At 38.3% G+C, this 19,594-nt stretch overlaps 1 protein-coding gene across 6 annotated transcripts in view; it reads right to left on the reverse strand.

Moving 5' to 3' along the window:
- MYO1D (myosin ID) overlaps positions 1–19,594 on the reverse strand; it is a 379,527-nt gene that overhangs the window by 274,899 nt on the left and 85,034 nt on the right. For all 6 annotated transcript variants that reach the window (XM_015119046.3, XM_077970764.1, XM_077970767.1 and 3 more), the window contains 3 exons: positions 7,374–7,582; positions 5,299–5,392; positions 2,982–3,147 (listed from right to left, as the gene is read on the reverse strand). In XM_015119046.3, coding sequence (XP_014974532.1) covers positions 2,982–3,147; positions 5,299–5,392; positions 7,374–7,582 — 469 coding nt within the window. The remainder of the gene's footprint in view (positions 1–2,981; positions 3,148–5,298; positions 5,393–7,373; positions 7,583–19,594) is intronic.

Consider the following 19,594-nt stretch of genomic DNA (forward strand, 5'->3'; position numbering starts at 1 on the left):
AAATTAAAATGGTTAACCTGAAAATGTGCCCCTAAAATAAAACAGGAGCCACTTTCTTAGGGAACTGTCAGGCCTCTGAGCTCAAGCCTACACGTATACATTCAGATGGCCTGAAGCAACTGAAGAATCACAAAAGAAGTAAAAATAGCCGTTTCCTGCCTTAACTGATGACATTTGGTGCCGTGACTCGGATCGGGGACCTCCCTTGGGAGATCAATCCCCTGTCCTCCTGCTCTTTGCTCCGTGAGAAAGATCCACCTACAACCTCAGGTCCTCAGACCAACCAGCCCAAGGAACATCTCACCAATTTTAAATCGCGTAAGCGGCCTCTTTTTACTCTCTTCTCCAACCTCTCTCACTATCCCTCAACCTCTTTCTCCTTTCAGTCTTGGCGCTATCCTTCAATCTCTCCCTTCCCTTAATTTCAGTTCCTTTCCTTTTCTGGTAGAGACAGAGGAGACATGTTTTATCCGTGAACCCAAAACTCCAGCGCCGGTCACGGACTCGGGAAGACAGTCTTCCCTTGGTGTTGAATCACCGTGGGGATGCCTCCCTGATTATTCACCCACACTCCACTGGTGTCTGATCACCGCGGGGATGCCTGCCTTGATCCTTCACCTTGGTGGCAAGCACCACCTCCCCTGGGTGTCAAGTGCCACCCCCGTCCCCGCCACTGCCCATGTCTCTACCCTCTCTTTGCTCTAGGCTTGCCTCCTTCACTATGGACAACCTTCCACCCTCCATTCCTCCTTCTTCTCCCTTAGCCTGTGTTCTCAAGAACTTAAAACCTCTTCAACTCACACCTGACCTAAATCTAAACGCCTTATTTTCTTCTGCAATACCGCTTGACCCCAAAACAAACTCTACAGTGGTTCCAAATAGCCAGAAAATGGCACTTTTAATTTCTCCATCCTACAAGATCTAGATAATTCTTGTCATAAAATGGGCAAATGGTCTAAGATGCCTGACATCCAGGCATTCTTTTACACATCAGTCCCTCCCTAGTCTCTGCTCCCAATGCAACTCGTCCCAAATCTTTCTTCTTTCTCTCCTATCTGTTCCTTCAGTCTCCACCCCAAGCTCTGAGTCCTTTGAATCCTTTTCTATGGACCCATCTGGCCTTTCCCCTCCTCCCCAGGCTGCTCCTCACCAGTCCGAGCCAGGTCCCAATTCTTCCTCAGCCTCTGTTCCGCTATCCTATAATCCTTTTATCACCTCTCCCCTCCTCACACCCGGTCCAGCTTACAGTTTCGTTCCATGACTAGCCTTCCCACCTGCCCAACAATTTCCTCTTAAAGAGGTGGCTGGAGCTGAAGGCATAGTCAAGGTTAATGCTCCTTTTTCTTTATCCGACCTATCCCAAGTCAGTTAAATATCTTAAAGACCCCATGGATTATATACTAATCTAAGAATGAGTCTTCTCTATGGGGTTTCCCCTGCAATTCTTTGATAATTCTTTTTATTGCTTAAAACAGATGTCCCTAAAACTTTTTGAAGAATGAAACTATTTTGATTTTTTTAACCTGGAGCCTAAAGATGGAATTTGGTGGTTGGGGGTGGGATAAGGATTAGAAGTGGGGAGAATAGGAAGGAATGCTTAGGGAGGAATATTCTCAACATTCCTTTCCCCAGGGTCTGCTGGCATTTCAAAAAGCAATGCCTTATATCCTGTAATAAAAGTCAGTTGAGCAAGATCAATCCATAGGGACCTCTGCCTTAGATGGTTCCAAAAACACCGCTGTTAGGAGAGGGTTCAAAATATGAGTTCATTCAAAAGGACCCTTTTGATTGAATATGTATTATACATAAAGTGAATTCATGAAACATTTTGGAAAAAAGACTGATAATAATACCTGGCATTTCCTGTCCTTTTTCAACTGACTCTGATAATACATTTATTTCCTTAACAGTCCGACTACACTATAACAAACAAAAATAAAGATTATACTGCATTATATGGTCATAAAGGATGCTATGGCCTAATTGAGATAGGAAACCCTTAACTGAGAAAACCTATCAGCTTAGATCTGTGTAAATTCAAGGTGGAGACTTAATTTTATAAAGCACAAGCTTAACTGTAAAAATGAACTCTATGTATTCTCTTGCAGTCATGTCCACTGATAATCAAGATTAGTTAAGACACAACCAGCTGGGTGCAGCAGCTCATGCCTGTAATCCCAGCACTTTGGGGGACTGAGGCAGGAGAGCTGCTTGAGCCTAAGAGTTTGAGACCAGCCTGGGCAACACAGGGAGACCCCATCTCTACAAAATAAAAAAAAAATTAGCTGGGTATGGTGGCCCTTGCCTGTGGTCCCAGCTACTCAGGAGGCTGAGGTAGGAGGAACGCTTAAGCCCGGGAGGTTGAGGCTGCAGTGAGCCACGCTACTGCACTCCAGCCTGGATGACAGAGTGAGACCCTGTCTCAAAAAACACAAAACAAAACCAGACATAACCTCTCTGGTGGTCCCAAGAAGAGAATTCTAATTGGAATCCTCTAGAAATTGGGCCTATTTTAAGTTTTTACTGACCAAATAAGTTTGCTTCATAATTAGGATGTAAGACCACAAATTACATATATGTTACTATAAAGCAATGAACAAATAGAAACTAGAAGAAAATGAAATATCAAATTAATTAAAATTAAAATGTATAGAAGATGGTGATGTACAAAAAGACTAGAACTGATTAGTCTTAAGATTGATTTTTGGCTAAACCTTACCCAGAAGTTGGCACACACTCATACCTGTGCCCCCACCCATTCACACGCATAGCTAAATCTATCTACAAAGTCCACAACTTTTTCCAACTTGACATTGTAAGTGCTAAGAAGAGAAGACAAAAGAAGAATATCTTATCATAAAAAGCTAATCCAGAAGGGAGAATAGGATTTAAAGCTATTTTGAGTCAATAGAAGAAATTCTATAATTTGTTTAAACATTCAGCACTTAAAACATTACCCTCAGAAATTAAGCACATTTTACCTTTTCCAGTAAGTAGTTATTGATATGCCCACCAATAGGGTCACCCTTGAAGTCAAAGTTGATATCCATGTATTTTCCAAACCTGCTGGAGTTGTCATTACGGTTGGTTTTGGCATTTCCAAAAGCTTCCAAAACACAGTTGGACTTAAGCAACATATTCTTCACTCTTTAACACAGATACACGAAAGTCATTATAAAAACTTATAGAGACTAGAATTTTTTAAAAACTGGATTTTGCTGAAACACATACAAATATTTATACAAAGATGCTGACTCCAGCATTGTTTGCAATATCAAAAAAACCCAAACAACTTAAATGTCCACCAACAGGGATAAAAATAAATTTTTGTTTCCCAATATAATGAAATACTATACAGGTGCTAAAAAGAATGAGGTACATCAATATGTACTCACATGGAAATGTCCAGCATATATTAATGAATATAAAATCAAGTTGTCAAACAACATGCATTGCAGGATCCTTGTGTGTCTATGTGTGTGTACACATGTATGTGTGTGTGTGTGCATGCACATGTGCCAGCAAATGCTTAAAAATTGGAGGGATTGGCACACCTTACTATGGTTATCTAGACAGGAGACTGACGGAGTGGGCAAAGTAGGATTTCAGGGAACTTTTACGCCTTCAACTTAATTCTGTAATTTTTGTTTTTCCTTTTATAAATGTACATATTTTATCTACATAAAGAAAAATTTTTAAAAGATGTGTTCTGAAAAGGGAAAGAATAGGTGATACAGAAAATGATACAATTTTTAAGGCACTTGCTTATAAAACCTGGAATTGTGATATTTTATTGTACTTAGTTATACATCACAAATTTAATCTCCACTAGTTCAGAAATTGCTCATTATTTTGTTTGAAGCTGTATGGTACTTCTCCTTTGCACCAGTCATTTAATGCATTCTTTATTCGACGAATGCTAACTTTCTATACAGCAGTCCCTCCCAATGGATACATTTTAAACTTCATGCTATATCCTTGTTTTCATTCCACTGATAAAATTCCTCTTATACAGGCATACCTGCAGAAATAACTTTGGCCTCTGAAATGACTTGATGTGGCAGATCTCCTGTTACTCCCACTAATACTGGAGAGTTCAACCTTACCGCCTCATAAACAAAAGCATATTTTAAAAACATGTGTGCATAGGGAAACTGCTTGTGATAAGATATGTTTGTGAAAGACTAGTAAATTTATATATGCCTTACTCTACTATAGTAGGTGTAAAATTAATTTATTTCTCATCTAGTTGCTCTCCTGAGCTCCTAAGGAAATTAAGAAAACTTACACACATCCCTGTCCTTGTCAAACTAGATTGCAAAGTCAGAGTAACAAGCAGGAATGTGTTACAATTAAGAAAAATGCCTCTCCTGACCCAGCAATGCAGCCCAACGTGATGAAAAGAAGAAAGGGCACGCGGGGTAGTGAAGTGTAAGCGCTCTTCTTTTACACCAACCCAGTATCCTTTCTTCCTATTCATAAAACTGAAGATTGTGATGTGTAGATGAGGTGGGACTCTTTACTAAATTAGTACTGAGCTTTGAAGTAACCAATTAGGAAAACAGTTTCTCTCCTCAAAAAGGCTGTGCCACATAATTTGAGTCTTGTTGCTTGATAGCTATCACCCATTCATCCCTTACATATTTGTTAAGCAAATACTATGTGCCAGCTGCTCCCCTAAATGCTGGGCCCCAGACAGTAGAGACCAGCGTTATCACTCATCTTTCCGTGAACAACAGCACAGTATGGCATGAAATCCTTTTAGAAAATGAATCTTGTTCAGAAATTCCACTGTCAGTGGGTTCTGAATGTTGTAATGATGATGATGGAAAGGCATGGGTCTGCCTTCCAGAGTCCCACTTCTCTCAGAACACAGTTTTTTAAAAACCCTGGTATGGTGAAAAGAGCAAGGAACCTGTGAGAGCTTGAACAATAGAACCTACCAGTGTAAATTATAACAGCTCTGCTGACCACATTTAAGTCAACAGTAACAAACCAGGATGGGAACACTTTCAACTGCTTCAGAGTAATGATTCTTTTGGTCTCATAATTAGGTAAAGCTTACCATAGTAGTATTTTTCTACTAAAAACAAATCTAGAAATAGATACAGTGAAATAAATAAAAGTACAGAGACAATATGCACTTAAGAGAATCAAAGTAGCTTAATCATCAAAAAATGCTCAACCCATAGGTTTAGACCCCAAAAATGCTCAACCTGTAGAGTTTAGGCCTAGCCAAGTCTATAGAGAAAACGGAGTGCTAAGAAGAATTCCTCCCCATTATTAGAGTGCCCTTACCTTTCAACCTCTGCTCTCTGACTGGGGTTGGTGATGGCCGCAATATACTGCATAATGTACTTACTGGCTTCCGTTTTACCAGCTCCACTTTCCCCTGGGGGGAAAAATTGTTCAGGGCTTAACATAATAATTTAAACCAAGAGTAAGCTAATTTTTAATAGAGTAATTTAAAAATCTGATACTGGTGATGCATTTAAAATCCCTCATGTTGCACTGTTTCATTTTTTTGCTTTTTTGAGTTATTTCATCCTGCCTTGACATGGTTAGTGGTTCTAACAGACGTGAATATGAGGAAGAAAATAAAACTATTATAAAACTAAAATAATGAGTAGACTACAAACAAAAATTTACTTAGGAAAACAGTACCAATGTGGTAAACTAAGACTAAAGTTTTAGTACTTGGCAGGGACTCATAGTCTAGCAGAAAAGAAATAAGGTAGTGAGTCAAACAGTGGTTACAACTAAATTCATATAACCTTATTTTCTGCAAGAGAATTTCTTTTAATCTTAAAGGGGACAAAATAATTCGTTTAAAAAATTAGAGCAATTTTAATGAAAAAACAAAACAGCAAGCTCCAGACACAAGGTATCATAGAAAAAGCATGACAATTGGGATAATGGCTGGGGGATGGGGAAAAAGGAACCAATTTCAAAGTATCTATCAAAAATGTTAAATGCTTACGCCTTCTGACTCAAAAATTCCACTGGTAGAAATTTCTCCTAAGGAAATACTAAAAAATACTAACATAACCAAATAATAATAATGTTCAAAGGTTTTAAAATATTTCTATAGACTGTACTGTAAGTCATGGTTAAAATCTGGAAATTATATATCCATCAGTAGATAACTGGATAAATTGTGATTCAATTATTTAATGGGAACACTACACAATTATTAAAAAGAACGCACTAGCTCTATAGAAAACACCAATGAAAAGATATTTACTATATATTATTAAATGGAAAAATGAGTTATATAACAGATATAATTCTCTCTATATAATTATACATTTATAATATAATAACATGCAATTATGACTATATGTGTTTGCACATACAGAGAAAATGTATAAAAGGATAAACACTAAACTGTTAACAGCTGTTACTGCTGGAATTTTGGGAAGAATAAGGCACTCAAGGTGAAGAAATGTTTTGCTTTTACACCACACACTCACATAACTGTTTTTATTCTCCCCTTTAAAACCCAGCAATATTGTTTTCGTGATGTGTTTTAAACAAAACATAGTCCTAGGATATAATTTTCTAACTCCAACACTAAGTTACTTAACTCCTCTGCCCTTTAATACTCTTGTCTATCAAGTAGAAGAGTAAGTGTTCTACATACCAGAGAGTTGGAATAATGATTATAAAAGTGTTTCTAAAAGCATAAAACCACCAGTGCAAATGTGAGGTATTATTAGCACCTGAAGAAATTTCCACAATTTGGGAGAGGCCATCCTGGGTCAGTGGACAGATATTTTTCTTGTCCCCATTTCACTACACGAGGGTCCTTGAAGGGCTCTCCTTAACGTAGGTAGTTTGGCTCCAGTTCTCGAACATGCGAGGTCTGCAGCCTATCTCGTGCCTATCTCCCGCCTCGCTGGGCTTCAACGCTCAGCCCCTTAGCTCTGAAAGCTTATTTCTGGCCCATATGCCTCTGTAGGTCCCTCAACACTAGCTCCCAAGCACCAGTCTGATTTTGAGTTCATTCTTCCTTTTCGTACCTCAATATTTCATTTTCTTGGTTTCATTTTGTTATTTAAAATAATTTTGTTACATTTTATCCAGTACTTTTATGGGTATGAGATGGAAACATTTTCCATGTCAGCTCAATCTAACAAATTGGCCAGAAGCCATCCAAGTGTAATATGTATTCGTAAATGAACCAAGATTAGAGGATTATCAGAAATTATATAAATAATTCGGTATTTAATGTCCATCACTTTTCTCTCTCCTATAGAATTGCTCAGGCTTCTACCTTTAAAAAAAGATTTAATCAATTGTTTGGATTCTTTAGTATCATATAAATGAAACACATTTTGACTTTGGAAATACAGGGGACCCCCTCCAATTACCTGATATCACAATACAAGTGTCTTTTGATCGCCTCTTCATAGCCTTGTAAGCAGCATCTGCAATAGCAAAAAGGTGAGGCGGTCTCTCATACAGCTCACGGCCTTTATACTGCTCAATTGTGTCTCTTCCATAGATGTTCAACAACTTGTAAGGGTTCACAGAAACGACGACTTCTCCAATGAACGTATAGATGCGCCCTTTTTCAAATCTGTACAGAAGCAAAAGAAAAGGAAGACGTAGCTGTGGTTACAGAGAAATGCTGTATCTGTCCTATGAGTCTCTTATTTCCAAGCAAGTTCAAATAACCTAGGAATAATTTCTGAACTGACATTTCATTGGCTCTGAGTTAACTTGTAGAGAGAACGTTTGAGGCTGTGCCCCTTCAGATGCCATTGGTAGAAAAGACCAGTAGGGGTTAAAAGCCAGGCAAGAAGGAAGAATTTAACTTGTTGGAGGCTGGGGATTTCCTGTTCCCAAAATACAAAAGGGTAAGAAGATGAAAGAGCTAAAAAGAGTTGGAGACAATCTCAGAGCTCTAGGAGGAAAAGAAATAGAAGTTAAAGCAGATCCTGAAATCCACTTAGTCAGATTTTCAATTATAAAGAGGACTGTCATATACATTTATTTTTTTTTCTCCCTCTTGAACCTCACTAAAATGTTGGTAAATGAATATAAACAGTAAAATCCGTAACAGAGAGAATGGCAGAGGAGATACCTCTGCTATAAATCAAATTTGTTTTTTTATGACTGCCTAAAGTTCCATGGTGTAGATATATCATTATATATTCAACAATTCCTGTTCCGTCCTACCTCTATGAACAATACTGCAGAAAACACTCTTGATACATAATCTTACAGATTGGTGCTTTTACTTCTGTGGTACAGATTCTCAGGAATGGAACAGCTGGTTGAAAGGCACATGTATTTTTAAAGTATACATAATACGATTCTACCTTTTCCCCATAAAATAGGGTTAAAAATCTAATCACATATGTATTTGTATCTGTACATAGATATATTTTATAAATGAGTACATAAGCATGAAAAAATATGGAAGAATACATGTTATATTTTATGCATCATTTTATACACACAGGTGATGTGGAAGGAGAGAAATAAAGAGGACGGCCACATGGGCAGGTGAGAAGAGGCCACAGGACAAAAAAAAAAAAAAAAAGAATACAAAGCTTGAGTAGGTATGATATGACTGCAATTGTGCAACTTTGTGTCTATTTAACAAAATTTTTAAATATAAAATTTAGAAAACCCATATACATCCACTGTTTTTACACAGTAATCCACACATAGAAACAAATGTGACCCAGAGCTTCAATGTTTCCACATAACAAGCGGTTGCCACCAACACGCTCTACCAGCTGAGAGATACTGGTAGACATCTCTCTCACATCCAAGAACTGAGCGAAGGGCGTGCCCTGGCAAGCAAAACGCTGGTTCACAGACAGCATGTCTCTAAGCACGCTTGCTTCATGGCCAGTGGAGCAGGAGAAATAACTAAGCACTTGGGACCAAAGAGCAAGAACCTTTAATTTCCTTTAAGCTGGAATGAAGGCTGTTGGCTATAATTAGTAATGGAAACAAACAGATGTTGATAATTTCAACAATAAATTGAAGCCAAGATTTTTATCAAGTATTTCGAGTATTTTAAGAGTTATTAACTACTTCAAGGTTTTTGGTGCATTTTTCTACTATGGGTTTTCTATGTATCCTCTCAATTGTTAGGAAGTTTACATGGTAGCTAAAAGCATTGATTTTGAGTCCTTTACATCTGGGTTTGAATGCTCACATTGCAAACTCAATAGCAGTGATACCTTGTGAAAGCTACTTAACCTCCATGTGTTTCAGCTTCTTCATCTGTAAAATGGTCACAATTATACCCCTCTATCTACTGGCATTGAATAAGTACTTTTTAAAAAAGATCACTAATTGTATGCTTCTGATTATGTTATGCATAAGGGAGATTTTTTAATAATGTTTTTGTTTTATAAACATTGCTACTGAAATCACAACAATCCTTACACATGAGGAATGAGTGAATTCAATTATCATAATCCAATTCCCTGGCCAGATGCAGTGGCTCTTGCCTGTAATCCCAGCACTCTGGGAGGCCAAGGCAGGTGGAATACTTGAGGCCAGGAGTTTGAGATCAGCCTGGGCAACATGGTGAAACTCCATCTCTACCAAAAATACAAAATTAGCTGGGCATGGTGGTGCATGTTTATAATCCCAGCTACTTGGGAGGCTGAGGCAGGAGGATTGGTTGAACCTGGGAGGTGGAGGTTGCAGTGAGGCAAGATCGCACCACTGCACTGTAGCCTGGGCAGCAGAGTAAGACTCTGTCTTTAAAAAAAAAAAAAATCCAATTCCCTGACTCAGCTGTCAGTCAACTACATGTCACAAGCAAAATGTCTATGTAACAACTGTTCAAAGACTCGCAAAAATAATAAGAGGCTAAGATTCACTATGCAAGTTTTTCTGGCTCAACCTGCAAATTTGCAGTACATGCTCAAGTATCTCCAATGAAAAGAATCAAAAGGGGATGATTCTTTAGTTTTGAAGAAGCACTGTCCAAACAGAAAAAAGAAATGAAGAAAAGCAGAAGGATGTCTCATGAGCCTGGAACTGTGCAACTAAGAGACACAGCAAATAATGTATGAGATTAGAATATTGTAAGATTCCACGTTTGTCCAATGATGTACCTTCTTTCTCACTGGATACTTTTTAAAGCCACTAATAGACCATTATGCTCTAAAATAATATTTTATTACAAATAAAATATATTCTATTAACCTACAGGCACCATGTACGAAATAATTAAAGGGCTGGGCATAGTGGCACATGCCTGCAGACCCAGCTATTTGGGATGCTGAGGCAAAAGGATCACTTGAGCCCAGGAGTTTGGGTCCGGCCTGGACAACACAGCAAGATCTCATGTCTTAAGAAAATAATTGAATGCATAACTGTTAATTCAAAGATAGTGGCAAATATTAACAGAATATGACATTAAATACAATGCATCAGCAATTCACAAAACGTTAGAAGTTCATTTTACTTGAAATTCTAAGTTTGGTTATCAAATACAAAACTTTCAATTTGGCTGGGTCTTAAAATCACCACTAGATGGTGCCAGTACACACCTTAACAGCAACTCAAATTTCAGTTTGCATTGGAAAGCCGTAGGGTATGAAGTAAGCACTAAGGTAACATAGTTGCCTACTCTGTTTGCCTCCAGGAAGAACTACAGTAATTATCCTAGATGACAAATAGGATGTTATCATCTTTTACAAGATACCAAGGAAGGTGTTCCTATGACCTCTGTGTGCAAACCTTTTATGACAAACTTTTATAATTATTCTTCAAATGTATTCAGTATCTATTTTGTGCTGGGTCAAACCCTGGGAATTAAAAAAGGAGAACAGGAAAGCAGTGTACATAAATAACAACAATATAGTATGATAGGTAGGGTAATAAAAGCATGTACTGTAGTGACAAAGATTATCCCAATAAACCACTTTTAATGAGGAACACTAAGAATAACACCCAAACTCCATAGCAGAGCATACAGGGTCTAGCCTCCAGGTTTCTCTTGACTTCTGTCTACCAACAACACTTTCATCCACCAAAACCTCCCCTACCACTTCTCTCTGTCTCTGTTACTCTCGTTCTCATTGATGAGCATTTACAGTTCCCAAGAGCACCATGCCTTCATGGTTTTGCCCATGGAGTTCATTCTGCCTCACATACCTTTTCCTGGTTCCTTCTTCCCCATGTGCTTGCCAGATTCCCTCTCCTTCAAAAGCCTAAGCACCAGTTCCTCTATGAAGTCACTCTTAATACTCCACCTCCAACATCAGTTTTATGGTCTTTGCTCTGTTAACTTTTTTTTTTTTTCTTTTTAGAACTTCCTAAATAGTTAACATAGCTTAATAGCAATTGATTTTTTAAACTAATAAGTTTAAAAATATTTATTAAAAGGGACATATATTTTCACTGGCTTCTAAGTGAAACAAAGAGGTTCTAAAAAGTTTTGAATTAGTGAGTAGTAATGAAGAAAATATAAAGGTATAATAATGCCTTTGGCAAACAATAGTTCACTGTACAAGAATTCTGAAACTTTTTTTTAAAGTAGCCTTGTAAATTTGCACATGTTACTTATATACAGGACCATCTATAGTAGGAAATCAAGATGCGATCAGCTCCTTCAGATCAGTCACCGGCAGACTACATGCACAACCCCACAGAAAAATAAGACACTGCGGGGAGGAGTAGGGTATGGAGAACAGCAATGTGGCTGGCCCAGTCAGAGTAGAAGACTGTGATAAGGAATGCTGGGGAACAGTTGGAAAGGTACATGGGGGTCAGATTTGATATGATATGGAAGCCAGGCTTAGGGAGTTTACATTTGAGGGAGTTTACATTTGATGTGACTGGAAACAAGGAATCAGTGAAGACTTTTCTAGTTCAAGACATCAATAAGGTGCTCAGTGAGGGGAATGGTAAAAGAAACGAGGAAAGAGAAATCGGCGTTGTTTCATGGGGAAACTGGACAGAATCTTAAAACTTACTGAACAAAAGGGACAAAAATATATTTAACTTTGAGTTAGGCAGAAGAGAAAAAGGAATGTATTTCAGATAACTATATCTCAAATGTACTCCTGAAGCTTCTAAGTTAGATTCACCCACTAACAGAATTCAGTGTTATCCTTGGTTGACTTCTTGAAATATACGGAACCAATTATAATCAGGAAGAAAATTCTCTGTGAATGGTCTACTAGGTACGGTATTAATAAAATCTTATTCATAAGTATTATTCATTTACTTCAGGAGGAACATACATACACTTTCTGAGCAGGTGTTGCTTAATCACACTGATTTGGCCTGTCTTCCTTCCTTTTTTGAATTTAAATGGAATCTTAAGTTACCATGAACATTCCCATTTCTCAGGAGAGGTGTCCATCTACCCATGCCATTTTTTTTTTTTTTTTGCCTTTCATTATCTCCTCAGACAACTGCAATTTTGGTTCCACTCCAGCACTTCAATAAATCTTGACCAAACTGCCCAAATTGCTAAACTCACTCATTGGTTTTCTGTGGTCATCTTACTTAACTTCTCACTATTCGACACTGACTCCCATTTCCTCAATGCACTCTTCTATTGGCTTCTTTGAGCCACGTTCTCTTCATTTTCCTTCTACTTCTCTGGTTTTCCTTCTCAGTCTCCTTTCCTGGCTCCTCTTTTTCCGTGATCTCTAAATATTCCAGTTCTCTAGGGTTGAGTCTAGTATCACTTCAAATACCATTCAAGGGTCTTCCATTGAAGGAGGATAAAGTAATGACATCTTGGCCCCCTTTCTACCCTCTGAAAATCAACAAGAATAACAAAAACAGAAAAAGACATCACCTACAATGAAACAAAAAACTAGCTACAACTCTGAACCACAATCTATGAAGAAAGCTTGTGAAAAGCTATAAAAACTAGACCTAGTTGAGGCAGGTTGCTAAGAGTGAATGTATGCCTCTCCAGATCTCCGGCATTGGAGTTCTCCAGAAGTAGGCGCCAGTTCCTGAGTAGCCACACTGAAAGTCTTTTGCAAAGAATGTCAGGGTCTCAGTATGCAGGTGGCTTTGGAACAAAATAAGTCCCATTTGACACTTCTAAGTATATGTAAGGTAAGGGTAAAGAAATAACTAGAAATTCCTTTTTATAAAAAAACAGGCTGTCAGAGTGGTGAGGCAAAAGAGAAAAAGTGCAGTGGCTCTGCAGCAGATGATCTTGATAAATGAAAAGAGGTAATGCTAAATCACCTCCCAGAAGTCTCAGGCATACAGACAGAACTTGCTTTCCAGTCAGGCAAGCTTCTTGCCATTTCAGGGCAGAGGGCTGGTGAGACAGGGAATGAACAGCAGACCACCAAACTCAGTGCATTTTGTTTTTCAACCCAGAATGAACCATATCCACTCAAAGATGATAATCATTAGGCTGGGCGCGGTGGCTAACGCCTGTAATCCTAGCATTTTGGAGGCTGAGGTGAGTGGATCACCTGAGGTCAGGAGTTTGAGACCAGCCTGGCCAACATGGCAAAACGTCGTCTTTACTAAAAATACAAAAATTAGCCGGGCGTGGTGGCACAGGCCTGTAGTCCCAACTACTTGGGAGGCTGAGGCAGGAGAATCTCTTGAACCCAGGGGGCGGAGGTTGCAGTGAACTGAGATCACGTCACTTCACTTCAGCCTAGGCGAAAGAGCAAAGCTCCGTCAAAAAAAAAAAAAAAAAAAATTGACGGTCATTAGAAGTGAACCAGAATGGGGCACATGGTAAGATGTTAGAAGAAAAGAAAAGAAAAAAAAAGTAGGTAATGAGTAAAACATCTGACAGGCAAAAGGCAGACCAAGCATACCCTCCTCCCAAAAAAGACATCACAAAGTAGAAAAATTATGAAAGAACATTCTGTATGAAAGCAAAGAATACAAAGAAAATGTAGCGCTCTAAAATAAGATATCAAAGAAGGCATCATTTAAAAGGAGAAATTGTGTTTAAAATCATGTTTTCAAGAGATAAAAAGCTAGAAGAGCTCAAGAAAAAACCAGAAGAGAGAAAAAAAAAAATCCACAGCAATAAAAGTCATATTCAAAGACATAAAGAGAATGGACACCACTGAAAATAGAAGGGGACAGGAAGAAAAGGTGGAGAAAAGTAAGCAAAATAATTTTTTTGTATTATCTCATATGTAAAATCTTAAATTTTTTAAATCTCAATGGTTTTTGTGGAACGGGTGGGTTTTTGTTACACGGGTAAGTTCTTTAGGGGTGATTTCTGAGATTCTGGTACACTTGTCACCCAAGCAGCAGTGTACACTGTACCAGGTATGTAGTCTTTTCTTTTGGTGGGGGGCGACTGAGTCTTACTTTGTGGCCCAGGCTGGAGTGCAGTGGCATGATCTCGGCTCACTGCAACCTCCACCTCCCGGGTTCAAGCGATTCTCCTGCCTCAACCTCCCAAGTAGCTGGGACTACAAGCATGCGCCATCAGGCCCGGTTAATTTTTGTATTTTCAGTAGAGACGGGGTTTTACTATGTTGGCCAGGATGGTCTCGATACTTGACCTCGTGATCTATCCACCTCAGCCTCCCAAAGTGCTGGAATTACAGGCGTGAGCCACGGTGCCCGGCCTGGTATGTAGTCTTTTATTCCTCACCCACCTCACTCCCTTTCCCCCCAAGTTCCCAAAGTCCATTATATCATTCTTGTGCCTTTGCATCCTCATAGCTTAGCTCCCACTTACAAATGAGAACATATGATATCTGGCTTTCCATTCCTGAGTTACTTCACTTAGAATAATGGCCTCTAGCTCCATTCAAGTTGTTACAAAAGACATTATTTTGTTCCTTTTTATGGCTGAGTAGTATTCCATGGTGTATATGTACCACATTTTCTTCATCCACTCGTTGGTTCATGGGTATTTAGGTTGGTTTCATATTTTTGCAATTGCAAATGGTACTGCTATAAACATGCGTGTGCATGTGTCTGTTTCACTTAATGACCTCTTTTCCTTTGGGTAAATACCCAGTAGTGGGATTACTGAATCAAATGGTAGTTCTCCATCCTGTTTTCCACAGTGGTTGTACTGGTGAGTTTACATTCTCACTAGCAGTGTAAAGTGTTCCCTTTTTCACTGCATCCATACCAGTATCTACTATTTTTTGATTTTTTACTCTGCTGATTATTTCTTTTGCAGTGCGGAAGCTTTTTAGTTTAAGTAGGTGCCATCTATTTGTTTTTGTTGTATTTGCTTGTGGAGTCTTAGTCATGAATTCTTTCCCAAGCCAATGTCTAGAAGAATTTTTCTATGTTATCTTCTACAATTTTTATGCTTTCAGGTCTTAGATTTAAGTATTTGACCCATCCTGAGTTGATTTTTGTATAAGGACCCAGTTTCATTCTTCCACATGTGACTTTCCAGTTTTCCCAGCACCATCTACTGAATAAGGTGTCCTTTCCCCAGTTGCTAAAGATCAGTTGGCTGTATTTGGCTTTATTTCTGGGTTCTCTGTTCTGTTCCACCGGTCTACATGCCTATTTTTATACCAGTACCATGCTGTTTTGGTAACTATAGCCTTGTAGTATAACTTGAAGTCAGGTAATGTGATGCTTTCAGATTTGTTCTTTTTGCTTAGTCTTGCTTTCGTGATGCAGGCTCTTTTTTGGTTTCATATGAATTTTAGGATTGTTTTTCCCAGTTCTGTGAAGAATGATAATGGTATTTTGATAGGAATTGCATTAAATCTATAGATTGCTTTGGGTAGTATGGTCATTTTCACAATACTGATTCTATCCATTCATGAGCATGGGATATGTTTCCGTTTGCGCCATCTAATATTCCTTTCCATAGTGCTTTGTAGTTTTCCTTGTAATCTTTCACCTCCTTGGTTAAGTATATTCCTAAGTTTTTTTTTTTTTCTTCAGTTGTTGTGAAAGGGACTTTATTTGATTCTCAACTTGGCCATTGTCAGCATATAGCAGTGCTACTGATTTGTGTACACTGATTTTGTATCCTGAGACTTTACTGAATTCGTTTATCAGATCTAGGAGCTTTTTTGATGGGTCTTAGGGGTTTTCTAGGTATATGATCAGATCACTGGTGAACAGCGACAGTTCAACTTCCTCTTTTCCAATTTGGATGCTCTCTCTTTCTTTCTCTTGTCTGATTGCTCTGGCCAGGACTTCTAGTACTATACTGAATAGAAGCGGTGAACATGGGCATCCTTGTTTTGTTCTAGTTCTCACAGGGAATGCTTTCAACTTTTCCCCATTCAGTATGGTGTTGACTGTGAGTTTGTCATAGATGTGAGGTATCTGATAATGGTAACATTTCAAAACATTAAATAAATATACCAATAATAAACAGCAATAAACAGTGTTAGAAAATGGGCTAGTCACTTGGAAAAATAAAAAACACAGGTCATTAGTGTCATAAGCAGAACTGTATTCTCCCAAAAGATATGTTGAAATCCTAACCCCCAGTATCTGTGGATGTAACCTTATCTGGAAATAGGGTTTTTGCAGGCGAAATCAGGTTAGGAGGAGGTCATTAGGGTGGACCTTAAACCAATAAAGAGAAAAATGTCTCAGGACGGGAGACACAGGGAGAACACTGTGCAATGACAGAGGCAGAGACTAGAAGAATGCAGCCACAAGTCAAGCCAAGCCAAGCCAAGGATTGCCGACCACTGCCAGAAGCTAGGAAGAGGCCAGGAAGGGTATCTCCCTTGAAGGTTTTGGGGGTATGGCTCTGCTGACACATTGAATTTGGACTTCTAGTTTTCCGAACTGTGAGGCAATACACTTCTTTATTTTAAGCCCCCCCTGGTTTGTAGTAATTTGTTATAATAACCGTAGGAATAAAACTAGTTATACTAAAATAAATTCAATAAAAATGTCTCGTTCTTCCTTACAAATAAAGAAATGCAAATCAAATCAATAAGATAAGCTTCTTCACCTATATAGAGCAAGAGTTTTGATAGTGAACGGTGTTAGCAAAAATATGCAGCCTCAGGTATCTTCATTGCCATAGGTATCATCTTAACCGATCTGCTCACTCTCCATCCGTTCTCCATACAGTAGCAAGGATGGTCTTAAAATATAAATCTTATCTTACTCTGCATTCCGAGCCTTAAATCTTTTCAATGGGAAACTTTAATCTCAAGCCAATCTGACACACAGATATTGGTTCATCTCATGCCATCTATCTCTGATTACTGTGTGCACTGGCCTTTATTCACCTAAATTCTCCTAACCCCATCATTCCACACCTGTTTGTTTCCTAAATTTCACACAAGTTCCTTATCCATCAAAATTCCTCTATCCCCCATCATTCCACACCTGTATGTTTCCTTTGTAATACCGGTCACAAGTTGTTTTTTGTTTACTTGTTTCTTGTCTGTCTGCAAAGGAATAGAGGACATTATCTATCTTGTTCATGTTTTATCTTCCAAGCAATCTTCTCTATGTGGACAACTTCACATAATCTAGATACAAATAGCAATTTTTATTCTAGAAAAATAAAATTAAATGGTATCTACTCCAACTCAGCTTCTGAGACAGATTTTTCATTATTGGAGAAGAAGGCTACAAAATTGGGGCTCAACTGGAATTGGAAGAATCAGTACTAACTCATAGCATATGGGGGGCAAAGAGAGAGAAGAGGTATAGAGGAAGAGATCGGTACGCATACACACACGTTTCCTAACTGTGTCCACTTAGAGAAACATTTAACACCAAATACAGCCTTGGAAATACCATTTTTCTTAACGAAAAGGACTCAGGGCTCCTTGAAGAAAAGCGGATTCTATCACTGGAACAGGGAAAGTACAAAATGATCCTGGACTATCTTGTTGAGCCAGACAGTAGGAAAGGCACATGTCAAAAGGACACAGGAGCTAGCTTGAATGGACTTTCACTGCACCCATCTGGGACCACATGAGCACTAAAATTATGTCAGCAATGAGCGGGGCATGGTGGTTCACACCAGTAATCCCAGCACTTTGGGAGGCTGAGGCGGATCACCTGAGGTCAGGAGTTTGAGACCAGCCTGGCCAACATGGTGAAACCTCATCTCTACCCAAAATACAAAAATTAGCTGGGCATGGTGGCACGTGCCTGTAATCTCAGCTACTCGGGAGGCTGAGGAAGGAGAATCACTTGAACCGAGGAGGCAGAGGTTGCAGTGAGCCAATATCACACCATTGCATTCCAGCCTGGGCAAAAAAAAAAAAAAAAAAAAAAAGGATATCATTGGAACAACTGATAAAATCTGAACATCAGCTATGAATTAGAAACCAGAATTGTGTAAAAAAATTACACTTTCTGATTTTGATCATTGTATTGTGGTTTTGTAAGACAAGGTCCTTGTTCTTAAGAAACACACTCTGAATTATTATTGTTTTTTTTTTTACTGTCAGATGAAAGAAAGAGAGCACATTTATTCAGAAGAAACAACTGTTTCCTGGCATTGAGTTCTAAACAAAAGTTATCAGAGGAGTTACAGGGACATGGAATGGAGTAAGATATTAAATCAACTCTTCAGCAGTGACTAACAATGGATGTGGGAATGTCCTTCATACCAAGACTTTTCAGTTGAATATTAAGTGAGATGCAGTGCCTGCCGCAGAACAAACATCTCATAGAGAACTCCTAGATTCTTTGATCCTCTGTAGTTATTGGATAAACTCTTTCCCTCTCTTTCTCAGCCAAAGGTATTTTTGTTGTTGTTGTTGTTGTTTTTATTATACTTTTTAAGTTCTAGGGTACACGTGCACAACGTGCAGATTTGTTACATATGTATACATGTGCCATGTTGGTGTGCTGCACCCATTAACTTGTCATTTACATTAGGTATATCTCCTAATGCTGTCCCTCCCCCAACCCCCCACCTCATGACAGGCCCCAGAAACACACCCTGACTTATTTAATGATAGGGGCCTGATGTCTCCAATTTATTCTCCAATGGTTACAAAAAAGAACTACATACATATATAAAAATATACAAAGAGAAATTAAGAAGCAAATAGAGCAAAAATGTAAACAACTGGTAAAGAACAAAAGGGGGTTTCTTGTAGTATTATCTATCTTTTCTGTAAATTCAAAATTATATAAAAATTAGAAGTTGATAATAAAAATCCAATTTCTAATCCTCTTTATATAGTAAATTAATTAATTTAGAATAGGCAAGATAAGACTCTTAGTAAAAGACTCAAAGGGCGTAAATGAATACACAGTAAAAAGTGTTTCTCTCTCATCTTTCTCATAGCTTCCCTCCTCAGAGGCAACCACTGCTGCTGTTTTTCTGTAAATTTGTTTAGAAACAGTTTAGTAGTAGTTGTTTTTGCATGAATGGCATTTTTTTTTCTCTAATTAAAATGTTTATCTTGGCAAAAGTCTCATGCAAGTAGACAGAGAAAAGCCGAGTTTTTTAAGGCTGCATAGTATTCCATTTCATGGGTGATTATACAATAATATATTTAATCAGTCCCTATTGAACATTTAGTTTTGTTACTATGAACAATGCAAGCATAAATGTAATGGTAGCTATTTCTTTGTGCATATGTGTATGTACATCTGTAGAACGCACATCTAGAATTCAAATTACTAGTTCAAAGGATATAAGCAATTAAAATTTATGAATTATATTGCCAAATTAGTCTCC

The sequence above is a fragment of the Macaca mulatta genome, chromosome 16 (assembly GCF_049350105.2).
Source record: "Macaca mulatta isolate MMU2019108-1 chromosome 16, T2T-MMU8v2.0, whole genome shotgun sequence".
Lineage (NCBI taxonomy): Eukaryota > Metazoa > Chordata > Mammalia > Primates > Cercopithecidae > Macaca > Macaca mulatta.